The 24,250-nt window shown below is 46.7% G+C and overlaps 1 protein-coding gene across 1 annotated transcript in view; it reads left to right on the top strand.

Annotated features, from left to right (window-relative positions):
• The window catches only part of LOC148450991 (cathepsin E-A-like), a 128,938-nt gene that overhangs the window by 85,137 nt on the left and 19,551 nt on the right, over positions 1-24,250 (top strand). The window contains exons 3-4 of the mRNA XM_088462407.1: positions 295-413; positions 5,893-6,092. Of these exons, the coding sequence (XP_088318533.1) occupies positions 295-413; positions 5,893-6,092 (319 nt within the window). The remainder of the gene's footprint in view (positions 1-294; positions 414-5,892; positions 6,093-24,250) is intronic.

A 24,250-nucleotide genomic window follows, 5' to 3' on the forward strand; every position in this document is an offset into this window, starting at 1 on the left:
TACACTAGAATGTGTATGGGGGTATAATTATTCTCTTCATCAAGCTCTGAATCTGCAATAAATTTGCTAAATTGCTAAGACATTGCAGTCCTCATACTTGGCTATGGGGACACAAAATTGTGCAAATTAAAAGTACCACAGAAGAAATCAGTGTTGATAATTTGCCCAAAATAATGATATTGCCTTTCTCAGATGAATACATTTGAAGAAGGGGTTATCACTTCTCTGTACATAGATCCCCAATACACCTACAATACTGTTACCTTTGCTCACTGAAATTTTATTTGTATGCAGATCAGCACAGCAAGTTCCAGCCTAAAAAATCAAGCACCTACCACTCTGATGGTAAAAACTTCTCTGTCGCATATGGGAGTGGTAGCCTCTCCGGCATAATAGGAATCGACCAGGTTATTGTGAGTACAACAAATATTAGCTCCTCGGTTTGTATTTATTTAATATACAGAAAAATGTTATGTTCAGCAATAACAAAGTGAGTAAATGTGTGCACCATACAATTTATGTAACATTACCTCGCACCATCTCACACACCATTTTATGAGCTTCCGAGCACAGGCCTGTATGGCTCTGACTGTGACCCAGAGTCTTCATGTTTCATTCAGGACCAATGAACACTCTCTCACAACTCTAAATGGCACTGTAACATCTAAAGAGTAGTATGGAATATATGATCCCTGAGAGGTAATGAAGAGGTCATATTAATTGGTAAATTTCTGGAGCGTGGGTTAATCTGTGTATATTATGATAGGCACTTAGAAGAAGGCATCTCTGCAATATGTAGCTTGCAATCGGGGATATTTCTATTAAAGATGAGGATTTGCTGAACTTTGGGGTTCGTGTAGTACTGAGTCTCGGCTCAGGTCTTCTTGCCAAGTCCGGAACTCAGATCTAAAAACCGGATCTCACGTGTTTTGGATTGCATGTCCCTCCCTCGTGATTTCAGGTGCTGTGAGGTGGTCAAAATTGACTGGAAATACTATATAAAAAAACAGGTCCAAGTTACATGATTTTAGCTGTTTTTATGCATTTGTAAACAAATCCAAAACTGAACCAAAACACTTATGGGGGGTATACACTAAGCGATTTAAACAAGCGATTACACGATAACGATGTCGTTATCGTGCAATCGCTTGCAAATCGCGCATGCATCAGGAATGTTTTGGACGGAAGCGACCCGCGATGCGCATGCCCGCGGGTCGCTTCTGACATCGCCCGTACATGCAAGTCAACCTGACGATCTCGTCAGGTTCAGCATGTGCGGGGATGAGGGATGTGCCGGGACAGAACAAGTGAACGTTCAGTCCTAGCACATCACTAGATATACAAACGACAGCACGATTGCAATGTCGCAATCGTGCTCTCGTTTGTATATCGCTAAGTGGATACCCCCCATTAAGGTGGCTTTGCCAAAACTAAAACACAACAATGATTTGCAGACCCAAAACACCACGAAGATTTAGAACCAAAACACGTGATCTGCGCACATCCCTAAATTCTATCCATTATGAGACCTACAATTGGGGGCATTTCTCTCTGCAATATGTGGCACTGAATCCAAATAGAGATGTGAAATAAGTAATGCGAATAGATGGTCACATCTCAATACAAAATAAGTACTATCAGCTGGAAGTGTCAGCACACAATTAGCCAATTAGAAACGGCTACATAGTCATCATGATCATTGCATACGTAGCAAAAGCTCTTCAGTACCCACAACTCCTACAGGGCACCTTTAATTGTGTCACAATTAGATGCTTACAAGTGCAAGGGCAGGCAAGTCAGCCATATGCAAAAATATCTAAAAACAAGCTGTCATAATTGAATGCCTGATCAGCATAATTCTGAAAATACCATATTAACCTTGTCATGATCTACCCTACTGTCTGAATTTACAATATGCAAAATATCTCTGATGTAGTTCCCATTGAGTGATGATATACATTAAAGGATAAAATCATATGAGAAAGGTTACTTTGTTGCTAATAGCGACTGAAGAGTTATTTTTTTATCACAGAATGAAAGCATATACTGCAGCACTTTACTGAGTTTTTCTATATTTTAAACTAGAGAAGTGCGGTTAAGTTATCCAAAAATCGGAATACACCCGAATTTCGTGAATCCGGACAGATCCAAGTAGCAGTTCTGATCTTCTGAGGAGATCTTGACAGATTTGAGTCGTGTTTCTGATGTTCCCATGGTTCAGAATTTGGATTTTAACGGGGAGATGTACTAAGCTCTAGAAAGTGATAAATTGGAGAGTGATAAACTATCAGCCACTCAGCTGCTAACTGTCATGTTACAGGCTGTGTTTGAAAAATAACAGTTAGGAGCTGATTGGTTGGTACTTTATCACTCTCCAATTTATCACTTTCCAGAGCTTAGTACATCTGTCCCTTAATCTGAATTAAGGTTCTTGGATTGCAAAAATTACATGATTTTAGCTGTTTTTTGTTATCCTATACTTGGACAATTGCATAAAACCTCTAGAACTACACTACAGAGGTTTTCTGCCTATAACAATCGCTCTTTTACCATAGAGAGAGATGCTCTCACTGGTACTGAGATGCCACCAGGTCTTAAACTCAGGATAGTAGAGGTTTATACAATTATCAGGTGTTCACAGGGTTAATGCTGGATTAGTAGGATAACATGTGAGTACAAAAAGAGTGTATAATGAACTCCTGGTTTTTGACAATAACAGCAGGAGCTGTAACAACAGATAGCTTGATTATGGTACTTGCAAAAAATGACACTTTTTCAATATTAAGTAAGTGATACTTAAAAACAGCTGATGCAGGAAGCAGGAGACCATGGATCAAACTGGAAAGCACACAGAGATTCAGGATACCAGCAGTACAGGCACATAGATCAGCATGCTTTCACCAAGTCATGTAGATATAACTGACAAAGAGGTGAAGACTTGGCTGCCTTTTAACACACACACACACATACCAATAACAAAACATCAATTAAGACCAATCCCCTGCGAGTTCAATGAATTACAGGTGTACTGCTGCACATAGAAGAGAAACTAGTGAGAATCCCAGCAATTAAGCACTATCTGCAGACATTCCTGTGCAGCATCTGATAACATACACTGGCATCCCAGTCTCCTTGCAATGACTGAGACCAGCATGCATAGCGGTTACTCACGCTAGTGTTTAGACCTCCAAGCAACCAGCGGGACCTGAGGAGGTAGTGAAACACGCGCTGTCTACTGTGGCTCCTAACATTTTTAAAAACTATTTGTCAATATTTAAAAAAAAAACCTAAGATTGCTAAACCAAAACCCAAAGAGGAATCCCGATCCAAAACCAAAACACGGTGGTCAGCGCACATCTCAATTAAAGTGAAAGCTTGTTTGAGCCATTGTTACACCAAATCGATTTCCTATACAGGTTTTGCAGCTTGTATTTGAGTAAGCCAGAATCCATGCATTATTATTAGAGAAGTGAGCTCACTGCTGTAATTTGCGCTGCAGTGATAAAATACAAAGCCAGAATATATCACCAGAATATATCAAACTTGAGGTGGTGGGTCAGAGCTTGAGAGAAAGCCCTGTCCTGGTGAAGTATTAGAAGCAAAGTGATAGCTACTGTACTGCTACTGCTGTCACTATACAGTACTTAGTACTTACTGGTACAACCCTGCAAGCCTAATACGTGGCCATTGGGCTACGCATGCACCAATATGGGCTGATGGGAGTGGTCTAAAGGCTATTATGGGCTGGTGCCATCTGAAGATGACATTAGCTACTGGGGCCAGGTTGCGGAAAGCTTAATATTCTGGACCATGGTAAATTTCATAATTGTGAAGCCCCCATAGAAACCTAAAGAGGATGCTTTTGCAATCGAAAATGGAGGTCACCCCTTCATACATCCTGGGGATGTTTAACTTTTACATCTGTTTTCAGTGGATCTACAGCAAAATTATTTTGATAAATATGCCCCAGTGAGACCCACAGCTAAGCAGCGTGAAGGGGCACATGCTTGCTAACTGTCCCTGCAACTGGGACAAAATAAAGAAAAATAACGAAAAGAGCATAAAGAGCATTATATTTACAGCCTGAAATCCAACACATTTTACCTACACATAGTTGGTGGAAAACAGCTTCAGTATGCTTTTCCGACTACCACAAAGTAAACATTATTTTGACACCATAATGCGACACGTACATTATAGTAGAAGACAATGTTGATATAATGTTGATAAGAGCTATTGACACCTGAATGTTTCCATTATAAGACGATTGAATGAAGTCTCTAACTAGAGGTCCAGATGGATGTCTCATGGTCAGGATCCTTTTGTACGCTGACAGTCACTAATGGTTCCAAACAATTATGGCTCTTAACTCTAGTCTTGAGGGGGTTGCTGCTGCCTGCAGCCCAGCTAAGCAGCACTGTGAAGTGTAGCTACGAAAGAATAAAATAAAACGTGCGCAAGCCCTGGTTTCTAGGGACTACATTGGCTGCAGCCCCTAGCAGCAGAGGGTGGCAGAGAGACTTTTGCATGCGCACATTGCACCTCCTTTCCATTCCTGGCTTCTTGGGTAGGGGTGAGCAATAAGGGCCATCCAGCTGCTGTGGGACTACAAATTCCAGTATGCCTTGCTACAGTTTTGTTATCAGGGCATGCTAAAACTGTGGCAGGGCATGTTGGTATGTGTAATTCAACAACAGTTGGAGGACCAATTATTGCCTACTCCTGTGCTAAGGACTGCATCGGCTGCAGCCCCTAAAAGAACATTAATGCTGGGTACACCAGTGGCAAACGCAGGAATTCTAGAGGGGGGTTTCCAAAGGCTTGATTTTAGAGTGAGTGTGGCCAGTCCATGAAGAGGGCAGAATTAGTATTTAACCAGCTTTAATAAGCGTCATACAAAGTGTATTGTGTGTCATAATTCCAGCATATACAGAACCAGAGATCACAGAAAGCCATTAAATGCGTCAGTAGGCCATCCTGCCTGAGTTGAATGTATTTATTTTAGATGTGGGCACCATTCCAGACTATTGGAGCAAGTCCGGGAGCCTGGAGGAGCAGCAGAAGAACCTAGCACTGCTCTACTCATATATCTACATATTGGGCTCTATAGCAGTGCATCCCTAACAGTGCATGTTTTCCAGATCTCCTAGTTGGTGCACAGGTTATTTATTACTGGCTGATACATGTTTTAAAATCCACAGGTGGTGCTAACTATTTCATTTGAGATACTGAGAAGAACATGCAGCACTATTCTATTACTATTTCTATTGTCATCATGGTGTGGGCTGGGGAGGGGGTTTCCAGGCAGACAGAAACCCCCCTGCATTTGCCTATCAGTTGATCGGCCAATATACTGTATATTGGGTGCCTATCGGCCCGTGTGTACCAGCAATATGTCTGTGAACGACGTAATTCACAGACATATCGCGTCAGCTCTGCTGCAAAGCCGATGGCTGATATATCTGTCCATCGGGCATTGTGTACCGGCGGTCTGCCGACCGCCCTTACACTTGCAGCAGAGGCTGCAGGGAGTGGGACGGGACACGCCAACCAGTCAGCGGGACCCGTGGCCAGAGACAGATGATGGTCGTTCAATACGTTTGAACGACCATCATCTGCAGATATACTTTTTTTACATCAACTTCACTAATTGCAGTCTGACCATTATGCCTAAATGCATGTTCTGTATACCTTACCAACTATTCAAAATGTCCAAAACTTGAGAACATTCAGCTATGTACTGTAAAAACACACTAATAGAGCTTGTCTGAATAACCTATTTATTATTTGTATTGCTTCAGTCACTAAGTATCTCAAATAGTCATAAAAATTGTCTTACTTTAATAGGCATTTAACCTAACTGTACATCTGATGTGTATATCAATCTCACAGGTGGGTGGAATTAAGGTCCAGCAACAGGAGTTTGGTGAGAGTGTGTCTGAGCCTGGGGACACGTTTACTGATGTACCATATGATGGGATACTTGGCTTGGCCTATCCATCACTAGCCATGGAAGGCTCGACTCCTGTGTTTGACAACATGATCATCCAGAATCTAGTGGAAGAGCCTATCTTTTCTTTCTACTTGACTGGGTAACAATTTCTTGAATATTATTACCTGCCAGGCAGAAAAATACTGTCATTTAAAAAAGAATCTTATTTTTAGCCTCTGTATATTGCTATTTCTTGCACATATTTCATGCAGAAACAGTGCATCTTGTTGCCCAAATTCTGAAAACAATCCTACAATACTTATACCTAAAGCTGGCCACAGACATAGCGATGTGCTCAAGATGAGCCGATGTGTACTATTTCCCTTGAAACTCTCCACGGCAGCTCAGCACGTGATCTGCAAACAATTTGGTGTCCAATCTCTCCTGCATCCAGACGTTCACAGTGCATCGGGTCCTAGATTGTCAGATCTGCCCTACTGCACGGCAGATCTGAAGATGCGATGTGCGTCAGCGGGGACGCGCATCGCCTCGTGTTCGTGAGTGGGGACTCACGATTTATGGTGCATACACACGGTCAGATTTTTCTTCAGATCTGAACGATAACGATTTAAAAAATCGTTCAATCGTTCATATCTGAAGGAAAATCTGAATGATGAACATGAACGATGCGCATTCCCGATGGTCAGATAACGATATCTGACATCTGATGTGTTTGCAGTCAGATTTGGATGATTCCACTCATTTTAATGTAGTCAAAAATCATTCAAATCGTTGGCCAAATCGTTCACCAAATCGTTCAGATCGTTCAGTCGTTCATCTGACACATCTGACAAATCTGACCGTGTGTATGCTACATTACTCTCAATTTGGCCATATTTTACACGATCTGTATTTCCAATGTGTCGGAATGGACCAGATCTGGTAAAATATCGCTATGTGTGTGGCCAGCATGAGTGTGCAGGCATATGGCAGCAAAGAATCTGTTCTCCAGAAACCTAATATTTGCACAATGAAGACTGTGGGGTATATTTACTTAATCTTATTAAAAAGACAAGTGGTGATGTTGCCCATAGCAACCAATCAGATTCTGGGTATTATTGTCTAGAATGCAATAGAGAAATGATAGCTAGAATCTGATTGGTTGCTATGGGCAACATCACCACTTAAGAGGGAAATTTACTAAGGGTCGATTTGGTGTTTCTATGCGATATCCCTGTGATTTTGCAATTCAGAGATTTACTAAAGCTCAAACAGATGGCAAATAGTGGGTGAAACATGACTAAACACTGCAAAACATGGCAATATAAGATTGGACCAAACATTGTATTTTTTACATGGACACAAATACAAATCATGTATTCACTAAGAATCATGTTTAAAGAGCAAAAGAATGCACAAATATAAAGCGCCCTTAGGGTATCCACATTAACAACACACAGACCAGGGTGCACATTAATTTAGTATTGAAATAAAAATAAAATAGTAATCACCTTTGGTATAGTTTGCTACTTGAATGTTCAATCAGCATAAAACATTTCCCCCAGAATTTGAGTTGGTTAGCACCAGGGGCGTCTTTAAAGAGGAGGGGGCCTGTGTGCATCCCCCGTCACGGGCCCTCTCCTCTCACCACAGCGGCCCGCAGCCGACTGACGTGGCTGGCCAGCCAGCGCAGGATCAGTAGACTCTGGGCACTAGAGTGTGCCCAGAGTCTACTGCGAATGCGCGTGTGCACAGAAGACAATTCCCTGGTGATTTCCTCACTGCGCAAATGCAAATCACCGGAGAAATTGCATTTTCTGGCATTTTGAGCAGCGCTGAGAGACCAGGCGCGGGACCTCAGGGAGGTAAGTTTTAGATAATATGGGTGCAGGGTGTGCGGGACTCCGGGGGCCTGTGCCCATTATAGATACGCCCCTGGTTAGCAGGCAGGTTAGATTCATCAGATCCCATTTTATTCCAAAGCTTAGGCTGATTTGCAATCCGTCACCTTCCTTTGTACTGAATCTGAGAAATGTGTCTCCTTTTCCATATGAACCTTGCAGCAGCATAGGTCAGGGGGGCACAAAGAACAGACAAAATAGTGCAGAAAACCCTTTTAAAACATCTAGTTAATAACAAATTGCACTTACAATACAAGGTAGAATAACAGCGTATAAACAAATCTCTACAAGTAGAAACCAGCAACAGGTTGGTCCAAACCTCTAAGATGTAGAAAATACTGGCTGAACCGCCATTCCGGATTCTAATGTCCGCCTTAATGACACAACACCAGCAGATATTCAGACACTAGGGGGTATATTTACTAAGTACGGGTTTACAAAAGTGGAGAGGTTGCCCATAGCAACCAATCAGATTGTACTTATTTATCTAGTACCTTCTTGAAAATGATAGCTAGAATCTGACTGGTTGCTATGGGCAACCTCTCCACTTTTGTAAACTCACACTTTAGTAAATATACCCCTAGGAGTTAAAAACATAGCAGTAGAGCTAGGCTTAACGCATTTCAGACACAATTGTCCTTCGTCAGAAGTGTACTGATGAAGGACAATTGTGTCTGAAATGCGTTAAACCTGGCTCTCCTGCTATGTTTTCAATTCCTAGGGCCAAATGTAATAGGGTGAGAGTGTAGAAAATGTGAGAGAAAACTGTCACATTTTTAAACTCAGCCAATGTATTAAAGTCACAGAACATACAAACTTGCATGTTTTTCAGACTCAAAAATAAAAACTTTCAAGATTTAAACTCTCATCCAGGTGTTTCCTGTTTTGAAAATACAACTCGATCAATGTATTAGTGTGAGAGTTTTACTGCTAAACTCTCACATTATCTAAACTCTCACCCTATTACATTTGGCCCCTAGTGTCTGAATGTCTGCTGGTGTTGTGTCATTAAGGTGGACCCAGTTTGGGGTTGGTTTTACATTATGGCAGGCAGAGGTGGCAACAGAAATCTTGGGGCCCGGTAAAATTACTTGTCTGGTAATAGTAAAAAAATTGTTAATAGTATTGTTCTTTACAGGCGGACTAAAGGTACTATAACATACCACTGCAAGCCAGCCCTGACATGATGGCACTTGTGGAACAACAAGTGCCAGCATGCCCAGATATTTACGACCCACTGACACCTGTAGTCTGCTTGTACAGAAAATATTAAAATAACCACAGAACATGGGCACAAAAGGTGGTATTCCTTTATTACAAAGAAAAAACAAAAAACAATGCATATTTACCAAACTCTTGGGTGGACTCCTCTTATCACCTTGTCAGTGTGTTAGAGCCCCACAGTGGAACACAAACTTGCTCCACTTAGCTCTGTGTTGCCCATGCCATTATTGCATTACATACCGGTTGTCACCACTTGTATCCTGCACGGCTACCACACTACAGTCTCCCTACTGGTTAAGCATTGGGCTTCCTTATGATTAGAAGATCCGCTGGTGCGTACTATAACATACCACTGCCAACAGTACACACAACATTTTGTACAATACATACAGTACACCAATCAGGGCCCCACATCTCCCCTACAGTAGCCTTGTAACCACTTACTTTTCATTAGGAGCAGGTAGAAGCATTGTCACAACGTGTGGGGTCAGGAGAAGAACAGATTATGTCAAGGAGTTGTATACTTCCATATGGGATGTAGTTATGAGACCGAGGGTGGGGGGGGTTAAGTTTAGGGAACATAGCGGGGTTAGGATTAGTTTTGGGGGGGGAGGTACAGTCAGGGTTAGGCACCACTAGCGGGGTTAGGGTTAAGCACTAAGGGGGGAGGGTTAGGTTTAAGCACAAAGAGGAGAGAGTTAGGTTTAGGCACTAATGAGGAGGGTTAGGGTGCAGGGTGGGGAGGTTTAGGGTTAGGCTACAAGAAGGGAGGGTTAGGGGGGAAGGGGGGAGGGTAAGTATACCCGACCCCTGTTGGCATACCAACCACTTGGATGCCGCTGTCGGTATTCTGATAGGAAGCAACCCGACAGCCGGCATTACATACCCATTCCTTCCATATGGTCTGTTCAAGAGCAGGGTGAGCTTCCAGCCTCTGTAGTCACATGCGTTTGGTCACATGCATGAACACGTGCAATATGTGGATAATGTCTTTGAGGCAGTACAGCTGTTGGGGACCAGGAAAGTACGTGTAATCATTAGGAGTTTTGTGTTTAAGCCCACCAGGTGTTGTACAGGTTATGCTGTTTTAAGAAAGATGCTGAAGTAGGCAAGTGTTTGGGGTTTAGTTTCTGTTTTTCCTGAGGGGTGTTGACTTATCTATAGATGGAAAAACTCCACCTATGATACTGTTGCATTATTATGTCACTCACTCAATGTATGTTAATAGTTTACAGAAACTGGGGGAGACGTACTAACCCTGGAGAGTGATAAATTAACAACTAACCAGCTCCTAACTTCATTTTTCAAACACAGCCTGTAAAATGACAGTTAGGAGCTGATTGGTTGGTACTTTATCACTCTCCACTTTATCACTCGCCATGGCTTAGTACATCTGAGTGACAGACTCTTAAGAGCACATGTTAGGAGACTAAATGATACTGAGCTGAACGTGAGTGATTTACATTTGCATTATTTTCAAGTGTAATGAAATGGCATGTAGCTGCTGATAGCACATTAACTTCCTTTCTAAAGTACAGTAGGTGGGCTGTGAACAAGTAGGTGAATAACTTGTCATAAACAGTTAAGGCTGTCATGTGTGGGAATAGGTGCAATAATTACTGACAGCCACGTGAGAGCAGTAACACCTCAGAGATATATTGTTTGAACAATAGTATTGAGCATAACGTTTTACCTGTATAGCCTAGTGACTGTTGATGGAGATTAGCATTTCACTCACTGCTGTGCGCAGTGTCGGACTGGGGCATGGGGCAAGGGAATGCAAAGGTAGGGGCCCGTTGGCAGTGTGGCAGTACATCACAGGAGGAAATGGCCAGCCTCCTACTGTAAGGGCATGTGCCCAGCTGCCAGAGTTGTGGAAAGAAATAATAATAACTGTCCTGGTCACATCACCTGAGTGATTCGTCTTTCCTTCTGGCATAGTGCAAGAAGTGTGGGGATCATTTTAGCCAGTGAGGCCTGTCTCCAACCCTTTTACATTCACTTTAAATTAGGGGTGTGCACCGGACACTTTTCGTGTTTTGTGTTTTGGTTTTGGATCTGGATCTTTCTTCGTGTTTTGGATCTGGATTGGTTTTGCCAAAACCACCCTTCCGTGTTTTGGGTTCTGGGTTTTGTGTTTTGGATCTGGATTTTTTCTTAAAAAATAAAAAAAACCCGCTAAAATCACATAAATGGGCCTTTTTTTGTTCCTACGCTATTAATAACCCCAATAACATTAATTTCCACTCATTTCCACTCTATTCTGAACACCTCACACCTCACAATATTGTTTTTAGGCCAAAAGGTTGTACCGAGGAAGCTGGATGACTATGCTAAGCGACACAAGGGGGCGGCACAAACACGTGGCCCATCTAGGAGTGGCACTGCAGTGGCAGACAGGAAGCCAATCAGCGTTATGGTGCCCATTTGCATGTAGCACGAACCCGGGAGATCCGTGCTACATGCATCTGTGTGATTGGCACAGAGCAATGACAGGTCCGTGAGACCCGTCTGTGCTGCTGTGGTAAAAAAAAAAAAAAAAAACCTGTGTAAAAAAAGAAAAAAATGGCGTGCACCCCCCCAAAAAAGAGCAACCAGCCCCGGGCATTAGTAACCCAGTGCTGGGTGTGCTTAAATACAGGGGACAAACGACGTAGGGGTCCCCTGTACTTAAGCACAACCAGCACCGGGCTAGTCAGAACCAGCGCTGGTTGCCAAAATACGGGGGACAAACGACGTAGGGGTCCCCTGTATTCTGCGCAACCAGCTCTGGGCTCTGATCCGGTCCTGGTTCTGGAAATATAGGGGACAAAAAATGAGTAGGGTTCCCCTGTATGTTCCAGAACCAGCACTGGACTTTTTCTAGCGGGGGGCTGATGCCACAGCCAGGGGAGCCCTTTCACCGGGCCCCCCAGCCGCAGCATCAACCCTGACCGCTAGTCAGCCCAGGCCGGGGATCCCTGGAGAGCTGGGGACCCCCCCAATAAAGGGGTCACCCTCTCCAGGGCACCCCAGGCCCAGGCTGATAGCCCGGGGCTATCCCCGCCACCCCTGGTGGCGGTGGGTGGCGGGTTGATTGTGTGGTGTGGTGTAAATAAAGAATATCAAACATTGTCTTTACAAGTAGAACTGCAAGTCCCAGCTAGCCTGCCCCGCATGCTGGTACTTGGAGAACCACAAGTACCAGCATGCAGGGCATTAAGGGCCCACTAGTACCTGTAGTTCACCTGTAAAAAAAATGTTTAAAAAAACACAGGACACACACACCGTGACAGTATAAGTTTATTAAACATACATACACACACACACATGTACACATACTCACCTATGTAACCTGTAGCATCGGTCCACTTGTCCGGTAAAGTATCCCTAGGGGACCTGTGAAAAAAAACATACTCACCATCTCCTATGCGAGGTTCTGTCCTCTTCGTTCCAAAGTAGGCATCCCCGGACTTGGCAAAAAAAAAAAAACGAAAACGCGATCCACGAACTTAGTACCGTTCTATAGAACGGTACTTCCCGAATGAGAGCTTAGCGGCGGGGTATCACCATGGAAACCCCGCTGCTAAGCGTTCATTGGCTGAGAGAGGTCATCTCCCGTCTCTCAGCCAATGAACGGCTCCCTCCATTGTAGTCAATGGTGGGAACCGCAGGGTAAACTTTAATAACCTTGCGGCTCCCAGCATTGACTACAATGGAGGGAGCCGTTCATTGGCTGAGAGACGGGAGATGACCTCTCTCAGCCAATGAACGCTTAGCAGCGGGGTTTCCATGGTGATACCCCGCCGCTAAGCTCTCATTCGGGAAGTACCGTTCTATAGAACGGTACTAAGTTCGTGGATCGCGTTTTCGTTTTTTTTTTTTGCCAAGTCCGGGGATGCCTACTTTGGAACGAAGAGGACAGAACCTCGCATAGGAGATGGTGAGTATGTTTTTTTTCACAGGTCCCCTATGGATACTTTACCGGACAAGTGGACCGATGCTACAGGGTTACATAGGTGAGTATGTGTACATGTGTGTGTGTGTGTGTGTGTGTGTGTATGTATGTTTAATAAACTTATACTGTCACGGTGTGTGTGTCCTGTGTTTTTTTTAAACATTTTTTTACAGGTGAACTACAGGTACTAGTGGGCCCTTAATGCCCTGCATGCTGGTACTTGTGGTTCTCCAAGTACCAGCATGCGGGGCAGGCTTGCTGGGACTTGCAGTTCTACTTGTAAAGACAATGTTTGATATTCTTTATTTACACCACACCACACAATCAACCCGCCACCCACCGCCACCAGGGGTGGCGGGGATAGCCCCGGGCTATCAGCCTGGGCCTGGGGTGCCCTGGAGAGGGTGACCCCTTTATTGGGGGGGTCCCCAGCTCTCCAGGGATCCCCGGCCTGGGCTGACTAGCGGTCAGGGCTGATGCTGCGGCTGGGGGGCCCGGTGAAAGGGCTCCCCTGGCTGTGGCATCAGCCCCCCGCTAGAAAAAGTCCAGTGCTGGTTCTGGAACATACAGGGGAACCCTACTCATTTTTTTCCCCTGTATTTCCAGAACCAGGACCGGATCAGAGCCCAGAGCTGGTTGCGCAGAATACGGGGGACCCCTACGTCGTTTGTCCCCCGTATTTTGGCAACCAGCTCTGGTTCTGACTAGCCCGGTGCTGGTTGTGTTTAAGTACAGGGGACCCCTATGTCGTTTGTCCCCTGTATTTAAGCACACCCAGCACTGGGTCACTAATGCCCGGGGCTGGTTGCTCTTTTTTGGGGGGGGAGGACGCCATTTTTTTCTCTTTTTACACAGGTTTTTTTTTTTTTATTTACCACAGCAGCACAGACGGGTCTCACGGACCCGTTAGTGCTCTGTGTCAATGACACAGATGCAAGTAGCACGGATCTCCTGGTCCGTGCGTGCATCTGTGTCATTGAAATACACAGCAGCACAGACGGGTCTCACTGACCCATCTGTGCTCTGTGTCACTGTCAATCACACAGATGCATGTAGCACGGATCTCACGAGTCCGTGCTACATGCAAATGAGCACCATAATGCTGATTGGCTGAGAGCCGTGACAGACGGCTCTGTCAGCCAATCAGCACTTTGCCCATTAAAGGCAAAGGCATTTTTTTTTAAATGGCCGCTCGAGGCAAAACCTCGAGATCCGACAGCAGATCTCGAGGTTTTGCCTCGGGAGAGGGATCCGGGGCAGACAGGGAGATCCGAGCTTGGGCTCGGATCGCCCCGGATCCCCGAAGTTCGGGTGGGTTCGGTTCTCAGGGAACCGAACCCGCTCATCCCTACTTTAAATACATGGGCAATGCTGTGTGCACTACTGCTGGGAACCCATAGCTTGGCCTTCACCAGACGAACTTTGTGAACTAAGGAGCTCATTCAGACCCGCTCGCTGTGCTGCGCTCTCTCGCAGCCGTCAGGGGGTGGATATGCAAATTCGCGCTCGCACGGCCAGGCTTAAGGACGCCCTCTGTCTTAGAGAGGGAAGGCAGAGTGATCGCACGCCGGTGTAATGAGGCCCACTTTTCATTCTAAGCACACGTCGGGCCAAATGTAATAGGGTGAGAGGTTAGAAAATGTGAGAGTTTAGCAGTAAACTCTCACATTGGTTGAGTTTTATCTTCAAAATGGGAAAACATCTGAATGAGATTTTAAATCGTGAGAGTTTTTTAAGTCTAAATAAACATGCAAGTTCACTCTGTTACTTTGTTTTTGGACTCTATTACATTGGCAAAGTCTAAAAAGTGTCAGAAACTCTCAATTTTCTAAACTCTCACTCTATTACATTTGGCCCGTCATCTCCAGGAAGTGTGTGATTAATCAGTAACATCGAGAGACATTGGAGCTGCTTGCAGCCCTTGAGGTAGATCCTACCCTGACTCAAGCACTGCGATCACTGCAGGCTGAAATACAACCAGGTGACGTGTACTATGACGCTTCCATGTTAACTATGCACGCCCAAAGAACAGCATTCTGACGCTTAGACACGCCTGCGTTCACACATCCACTCCTCCATTTTCAAGGACCTTCCCCTGTTAGCGCCCACAAACGGCACTATCTGTCACTCAAAGTAGTGCTCTGTCTGCGGGCTACGAGCGATCACTTCCCAATCACACAGACTGGCTCACGCACACACACTGCGACGCATATGCATGTGCAGACGGCCGACAATCTCCCATAGCGAGCGATCGCAGCTTAGCGAGCGGGTCTGAATCAGACCGAAGATCTACCTATCTGTCTATTATCCTTGCAATGAGGACAAACTAATGACTGTGTGGAGCAGTAACCCAAAATTTGTGTTGGCACGCCGAATCAACACAGAATCAAGACAATTGACTGTCCCGCTCTCTCCTACCTGTTGCTGCAGATTTCACTGACTGCTGTTGCTTGTCTGGATCCTGGAATGTTGAGGTCCTATTTGGTAAAAGGGATATATACATTAAATATGGAAAGGCTAGCAATCAGTGAACCCTAGTAAATTATATAGCCCCTATGATTAAATAAATTGCTTTCCATCACTCATTAAATAAATAAATTTTTCATAATAGTCTGATCGCAACCCTAGCCACATTATATATATATATATCTCTATATATATCCTCCTCCTACACCCTACCATAAATTTTCACAGTCTCTGCTGATTCTCTCCCATTCCCGCCCAGACTTGGTTCTCTTCACTGATAGCAGCAATGAGATATGTGAAATTTGAATATTCCAAACCCTGTAAACCTAATGCAAAACCCCACCCCTCCAAGCCCACGGGAAGCAATCGGGAAGCCGACTGCCTAAATACCGGCAGCCGGCTTCCCGACTGTCTTATCCCGGCATGGGTGAAATGCCGGGCATCTAGATGTAGACACCCGCATTTCCCCGACTCCGGGAGACCGACGCCCGGCATCCTGATCGTAGTGATGCCGGGCGCCACGAGCGGACAGCCGTGGGGGGGGGGGTTAGGTTTAGGGCTCCCGGGGGAAACTTAGGGATAGGCACCCCCCTGGGAGGGTTAGGCTGGGGGGAGGGAGGGTTAGGCACCCCCGGGGGGGACTTAGGCACCCCCTCGGGGGATTTAGGTTTAGGCAGCGGGGAAGGGGGTGGTTAGGGTTAGGCACTTAGAGGGGGGATTAGGGTTAGGCACTTGGGGGGGAAGTTAGAGTTAGGCACCCCTAAGGAGGGTTAGGGTTAGGGGGGTTAGTCTATACTTACCTATCCACGATCGGGATTTCCAGCGCTGTCGGGCTTCCGCTGCTTCTAACTCTGCTCCTGTCGGGCTGCCGCTGACGGGAATCGAACCGCCGGCCATGCGGCCGCCGGTATATCATACCCATTCCAAGCCCGCTGGTACTTCCTAATCTATACATCCCTTTCAAGCCACCTGTAATATCCCCACACCTCACAGCCCAGTATAGTATCCGTGCCCTGAGGCCATGCCAACTATAATATCATTAACTACCAAAAAGATACTACAGTATTTAAATATGTCAGCCTGCAAATAATTATCTTTTTTTTATTCATATTCAACTTCACTTTATTCCACTCTAGTCTACCCTCTATCCAGGGGCATTTCTACAGAGGAGGGGACCCGTGTGCAGTCTCCGACACGGGCCCCCTCCTCTCCCTCTGGCAGCCAGCAGCGCAATGAGCTGTGCGTGGCCAGCGCCGCACTTATAGACTCTGGGCACTAGAGTGTACCCGGAGTCTATAGCGCATGCGCAAGTCACCGGGAAAATGGCCATGACAGCCATTTTCCTTGTACTGTGCATACGCAAACGATGGAAAAATGGCCCCCGCGCCGACGTGGAACTCCAGAGAGGTAAGTATTCTATGGGTGCAGAGTGTGCGGTGCGGTGCCCCCCTCGAACCAGGGGCCCGTGTGCCCCGCACACCCTGCACCCATTATAGATACGCCCCTGACTCTATCCTCCACGGTTGTCACTGCAGTATTTGTCACTTCCTGTGCTGTAAATAGTGTCCTCTAATATACTGGGTTTTCCTAAATTCAGGCAGCTGTCTTAGCGAGGGGATGGGTACGGGATTCTGGCAGCCTGGATCCCGGCGGTCAAAATTCCGATGTCGGCATCCAGGGGCTGGCTGGCAACTTTTAGCCTGGGAGGCAAATGCATGCAGGCAGCCCTGGCAGAGGAGTAGCGTGTAGCCAGGGTGCCCGAAGAATATGCCTGCTACGGGGCCCCTCCCCCCCTCAAGTGTTCCATGGAGGAGGCGGGTCCATATGGTATTAATGTAAGGTAAAAATAAAGATTAGGGCAGCCCCCTGTCGTAGTGCCCATATGCAGTGCCCCCGTGTGCCACAGGAGAGAACACCCTTATGCAGGCCTCCAGTAGTGCCCCCAGTAGTGATCCCCCCTATGCAGTGCCCCTTGTGCCCCAGTAGTAAGCCCCTTATATAGTGCCCCCAGAAGTGGTCCCCCCTGTGCAGTGCCCCCAGTAGTAAGCCCCTTATATAGTGCCCCTAATAGTGGTACCCCCTATGCAGTGCCCCTTATATAGTGCCCCCAGTAACAGTCCACCCCCCATGCAGTGCCCCCAATAGTGGTAACCCTTATGCAATGCCCCTTAAATAGTGGCCCCAGTTGTAGTCTCCCCCCTATGCAGGACCCCCAGTATTGCCCTTTACATAGAGCCCCTAGCAGTGGTCCCTCGATGCAGTGCCCCCAGTGGTAGTCCCCTCCCCCTATGTAGTGCCCCTAGTAGTAGTCCCCTCCCCCCTATGCAGTGCCCCTAGTAGTAGTCCCCTCCCCTTGTAGTGCCCCCAGTAGTAGTAGTCCCCCCTTGTAGTGCCCCCAGTAGTAGTAGTCCCACCCTTGTAGTGCCCCCAGTAGTAGTAGTCCCCCCCTTGTAGTGCCTCCAGTAATAGTCCCCCCCTTGTAGTGCCCCCAGTAGTAGTAGTCCCCCCCTTTGTAGTGCCCCCAGTAGTAGTCCCCCCTTGTAGTGCCACCAGTAGTAGTCCCCCCCTTGTAGTGCCCCCAGTAGTAGTAGTCCCCCCCTGTAGTGCCCCCAGTAGTAGTAGTCCCCCCCTGTAGTGCCCCCATTAGTAGTAGTTCCCCCCTTGTAGTGCCCCCCAGTAGTAGTCCCCCCCTTGTAGTGCCCCCAGTAGTAGTAGTCCCCCCCTTTGTAGTGCCCCAGTAGTAGTCCCCCCTTGTAGTGCCCCCAGTAGTTGTAGTCCCCCGCTGTAGTGCCCCCAGTAGTAGTCCCCCCCTTGTAGTGTTCCCAGTAGTAGTAGTCCCCCCCTTGTAGTGTCCCCAGTAGTAGTAGTCCCCCCCTTGTAGTGTCCCCAGTAGTAGTAGTCCCCCCCTTGTAGTGTCCCCAGTAGTAGTAGTCCCCCCCTTGTAGTGTCCCCAGTAGTAGTAGTAGTCCCCAGTAGTAGTAGTCCCCCACCCCCTTGTAGTGCCCTCAGTAGTAGTATTAGTAGTCCCTTTATAGTGCACTAGTGCACACCCTTTATAGGGGACTACTACAGTAGTAGTAGTCCCCAGTAGTTGTAGTCCCCTCCCCCTTGTAGTACCCCCAGTAGTAGTCCCCCCCTTGTAGTGCCCCCAGTAGTTGTAGTCCCCCACCCTCCTTGTAGTGCCCCCAGTAGTAGTAGTCCTCCCCTTTATAGTGCCTCCAGTAGTGCCAGACACCCCCCCAGTAGACACACGTAATATAAAAAACAAAATAAAAAAAACACTTACCTGAATCCCCGCTCCCGCCACCGCCATCTGCTCCTCCGTCTGTCCTCCCGGGCTGGGCCGCTCTGCATTATGGGAGAGACGTCATATGACGTCATGACGCCTCTCCCATTACCCACTGCGGGAGCCGGAAGATGGAGCAGCTCCTGCAGTGGTCGCAGCTTCAGCTAATGAGAATCTGACAGACTCTCATTGGCTGCTGATCAAACACACAGCTGCCGGAGCCGGCTGTGTGTTTGTGCTGTGTAGCACTGACCGAACTCCATCCGGTCAGCGCTACACATGCGGTGCAGTCTGTGTCACAGTGACACAGACTGCACTGGCCCACTGCCCGCATGACGCTGCGGCCCGGGGGGCACATGGCACCCTGCCCCCCGGCCCAGCCCGCCACTGTCGGCATCCCAACAAGGTTAGGATCCCGACGCCTGTCGGTAGGTATCCTAACCCTCCTCTCCTAGTGCCTAAACCTAACCTCGTCCTCACCACAACCTAAACCTACCCCTTAGTGCCTAACCCTCCCCCTAGTGAATAACAACCCCTAACCTCTCCCCAACCCCACTACTTACTTTCGTATTCTGGCGGTTGGGATGCCAGCACCGGGATTCTGGCAGGTGTCGGGATTCCAGCGCAGGTATTGTAAGCGCTGGAATCCCGCTCACCAGGACACTGAATGTATCCCTCAGTTCCTGAAGCAAGCAAAATGAATTGAATAAAAGACAAATTAGATGTTTCGCTTTGCTGATAGGTATAATAATTTTAAATTGTCTTCCATAATATGTAATATGCCTATCTAAATATTTCTGTTTTATGGTAAGATAAAATTTAAATTGACACTTCAGAAATGTGGTATTCCTGGATGTCCAGAGTGGAGGGGCTCCACTATCTTGGTAATCTCCATTGTCTTCCCCTACTGTATGTTTTTTTACGTTATTTCACTCAGCACTTCATACCTGCATTCCCTTGCTTCATGGTTACACTCTAATTCAGAGTAGGGATGGACTTCAATGGTCGATGTTTGCTAACCATCAATGTTTTTCTTTCGATGTTAGTGTTTTAACCATTTGATGGTGGCATTACAATGTTTGTCACCATCGAATGGTAATGATTCAATGGCGTTCCCTTGGCTGACTTTCTTTAATTCCTTAGAGTTGCACCACCCCTGGCTCCTTCCTGGTTGCTGTGTGTGGACCATTTGTATTACTGATAGCACTGCAGCAGTGAGCGGGGCTGCTGCAGGTTAGTGACAAATGCAGAACTGAAGCTGAAGCAATGCATTAACTGTTCCGTGCCCTGCCCCTTGATGGTGGGCTCCCGATGTCCATCCCTTTGTCCAGATGAGCCCCTTTCACACACAACGGTTTTGTGCCATGTGTTATGTTTTTGCAGTGTGTAAAAAGAAATCGTGGGCAGGTTATCATGGCTGTAACATGGCGACTGTGCCTTGATCATACAGTGTAGAAGCCTTAATGTATTTGTAACATCCACTGAAGTTAAATAACGGTAAAAATCTGTCCAGTTTGGACAAAACTGTTGTGTGCGAAAAGGACCTAACACACACACACACACTTAAAACTAGCCACCGGTGACCAGTGCTAGGCCACGCCCTTACATGGTAGGGTGTGTGGCTATTGTCAACGGGGCCCACTGGGGAATCCCCCAAGTCCCCGGCAGCCCAGTCCGAACCTGCTTGTGAGTCTCTGAGGAATTGTGCTCTGGATTGAATAAGAGTCAAACTTTAGTGCGTGAAGCTGCTGTCCAAACCTCAGATAGAGAATTGATAAGTAGTTTTGACAGCTATCTGGAGTTGTAAATGGGGTGTTGGTAGTAAATTCAGGGATGGAGTGTGTGTCTGAGTGCTGCTGGGGTGTTGGTACTGAATGTGGGGGAGGGAAGTGTGTGTCTAGGTGTTGCTGGGGTACTGGTACTAGTGAATAAAGGGGGGGAGAGTGTGTCTGAGTGTCGCTGGGTTGGGGTGATGGCAGTAAATGTATGTGGAGAGGGCAGTGCAGGATGATTTTGTTAGTTGGGAGGATTGCTACTGTACCTTGATACAGCTAGTGGGTTAGATGATCAAGCCTCCCGATGGTGCATGAAAGGTAAAGTGAAAAAATGTCACTTACCCTTCTCATAGCTCTAGGAAGCACATCACCTACGCACACAGGTCATGTGCATGCACCGGTCACCACTCCCTAGCTCACTTTTTACCTTAGAGCTGCAGGGATGGAGGATTCTGTATCTATCTCAAACACAGACAACCTACATTTGTCTCCAGCTCTCAGCAGCATGTCCAGACAGCCTAAAAAGAGGCTATCAGATAATAATGATAGTTCCTTCTCAGAGGAAGTTATATTTAATGTATACAGCACGAAACTGACTATCTGCGCAAAACCTGTGTGGATGTGATAGATAATATAATGCAGCCACTGATGTACTGGGTCCCTTCCCAGTTATCAAGATATTATTTATGTAGTGCTAGAGCAGGTGGCTTTAGCTGTGTACACTGGGCCTGATTCAGACCCACTCGCAAGCACTTGAGCGCTCACGAGCACATCGATGGTGCGCTCTGCGCACGCACAGTGGCCACACTGCGCGTTCGCAAGCCCCGGAACGAGAGAGAAATTCTGTGGCTCATTACAAAAGGGGCGGCTGTCAATATTGATCGACAGCTCGCCCTGTTTTGTAGGCGTGGTGGGGGGTGGCTTCACAAACTGAGGCGTTCCCATGCGAACGCCTGCCGTTTGTGGGCGGCCCCACTGACATCACCAGTAATGTCAGTGGGAGAGCTTCCGGCTCTATTAGAGCCAGAAGCTTTCTGGGGCTTGCGGCCATGAGACCCTACCACAAGGGTCTCGTCGCAAGCCCCGATGGTCGCGATGGTCTTGACCATCGCGACCATCTTCCTGGTTGCTCGCAATAGCTGTGGGTGGTCACCCACAGCTATGCGAGCGGCCAGGAGGCCGCACACACAAAAGAAAACGCCCTGATTCAGAGCGAGCACTCTGAATCAGGGCCACAGCACATGCACATAATGCAATGCAAAGGGAGGGGGATGGAGGGAAGAGAAGGAATAAAGCAAAGGAAGAAATAAGAGAAAAAGAAAAGAAAATACATATTTTCCAGCTTTTAGAGTAAAATATCAAATGAAACCAAATTTAATCAATCTAAAATAAGAAGCATCACAAATATATCTCAAAAATAGTAATGTATCACAAGGTACTCAGGTCTAATAGAAAAGTGCTATGCAAATATTTAGATATAATAATACAATATAAAAAAAACTCTCAGCACAGCAATATAAATGCAATAATATGTTAGCTTGTCCTGAGAAAGATGAGCCTGATCGGCTACATAAATGTCCAGAGACCAGTATTCCTAATTTAGACCATTGGTTCACATGCAATTACCTCCTTTGTCTCCTGCTGATATACTGTATACAGGTGGTTTAGTAAAAATAACCCGTTTGCAAAATAAGGTGTCTTTGTTTAAAGTAAAATCGATTCAGCCTAATCGGCTCTAGGTATGTTCAGGACCTGTAATCCTATTAAAAATATCAAATGCCAAACCTCGATGCCTGTGCCTCCTGTATGTAATTAAAAGCACAGCTCAACAGTTATGGCCAGGGCCATAGCTAGGGTAGTCCGGCCGGTGCCATTGCACAGGGCACCACAGGTCAGGGGGCGCTGTTTGGGCCTGTCAAATTTCTGTTTACTATCATTCTTGCTTGTAGCTTCCTCTAATTTCATATCTAGCATCTCCTGGCCTCCCCTATCTCTTTCCTGGCCCTTCCCCATGAAGCCATGGCCCTTTTTTGGGTGCATTATGTCCCTTTGAAAAATGAGGGGGGCGCCAATGCTCTTCTGGCACAGGCCACCAAAAAGTCTAGTTACGCCTCTGGTTATGGCACATTAAAATCCTTTTAGATAAAATCCACCTGTCTGTGTGCAATATCACTCAGGGTGGAGTCCTGCGACCTAGGTTAGTGGTTGGTTACCTGGTCTCTTCTTACTGCGGTAGTCAACCCCTGTTACTTCGCCACTGCCTTTGGTCCATTTCGCGGTGCTTCACGTCCTGCTGCTGCGTTCACTTTGCCCACCTCCTCTGTGTACTTTCTGAATGCTAGATTGCTCTGTAGAGCGCACATACGACTATTTCCGGTTTCTCTTGCGCTGCTTTTTCTGGCACTCTGGGTCCTCCGCTCTCACCTATGTGAACACAAAGTATCCTACCGGTTTCACCCTTCAGGGCTTCATCAGGGATATTTAAAGCAAAACAAAAACAATGTTTTGCCCCTATCAGTTCTGCCGATAGCAGGGACAGTGCAGAGACTGACTGCTTGCCTCCCAGTGTTTAGTCTCGCTCTCCTGCATTTCCACAAAATACGGTGACGAAAAGTACCTCCAAAAATAAATATTTGCACAATGTTTCCCACAGAAATGCTTGCTCAGTGAAAAACATCTCCTTTCCTGGTATTTCCTGTAGCTGGAATACCCCTTAATGTGTAGCAAACCACCATCTATCTGCCACTGACCAGCACTATTCGATGACCTGCTCCCATAAGGGGTCCAGCATGCGGTGTTTAGTACCTCACATTCATAACTACAACAAAGCAAATTTTCCTTCTGTGGATTTGGAATCGAAAGAGTTTACCAGATTTCTACATCCTCTAGAAGAGGTGAGTACAGTGACCTGCAGATGTTCAGTGTGGCATTGGCAGGTAGAATGCAACAGAGGTGTATCTAGGGGCCCGTGCACCCCTGGCAAAACAAGGGTCCCCCCCTCCTTCTACCACAGTGAAGCAGCTGTGGGGTAGACGGAGCTGGCTACAGCAGCAGCCCACACTGGAGAGGGGGGGAGGTTTGGGACAGTGCTGCAGCATACACTGCTGTGGGGTGGATGGGGTTTCTACAGCAGCAGCGCTGAAGCTGCACAGTGGCAGTGCACACATCATATGGCGGAGCTTGATAGAGGAGAGGAGCAGGAGTGGAAATGAAGCCGCTCTGCAGTTTTGACTGGTCCGGTCCTACCTAATCCAGGCACTGCTGTTATTAAACAGGCTGCTGTGTGGTCGGCGATCGGCCCACTTCTATACCATCCCTCGTCGTCGTGTTAACAGATCAGCAGCATACACTTTTGACAGGCAGTACCGGCCACAGGTGGCACCGCCAGTGCCCCCCCCCCTCAGCCGGGCGTCCCTGGCAAGTGCCATCCTGGCCAATAGGAAGATACGCCCCTGGAATGCAACCAAATAAATGATACACCTCTCACTGACTACTAGACGTTTGTTATCTAAACAGAATGGGAGGCACCCGGTCTCTTTCTCTCTGCCGAGAAGTGAAAAAGATTTAGAATTGGGCCGTCCAGAGGAACATTCTACAGTGATCCTCAAACTGAAGTTTTACAGACCATTGTGCAAACATCCATGGCCCAGATTCCAACTTTCGTCTCCAGAGTTTGGACTCAAGCTTTACACATGAATGTCACATCCTTCCCAGAACAGATCTTCCTCT

The sequence above is a fragment of the Taudactylus pleione genome, unplaced genomic scaffold, assembly GCF_031769625.1.
Source record: "Taudactylus pleione unplaced genomic scaffold, aTauple2 ptg001228l, whole genome shotgun sequence".
Taxonomy (NCBI): domain Eukaryota; kingdom Metazoa; phylum Chordata; class Amphibia; order Anura; family Myobatrachidae; genus Taudactylus; species Taudactylus pleione.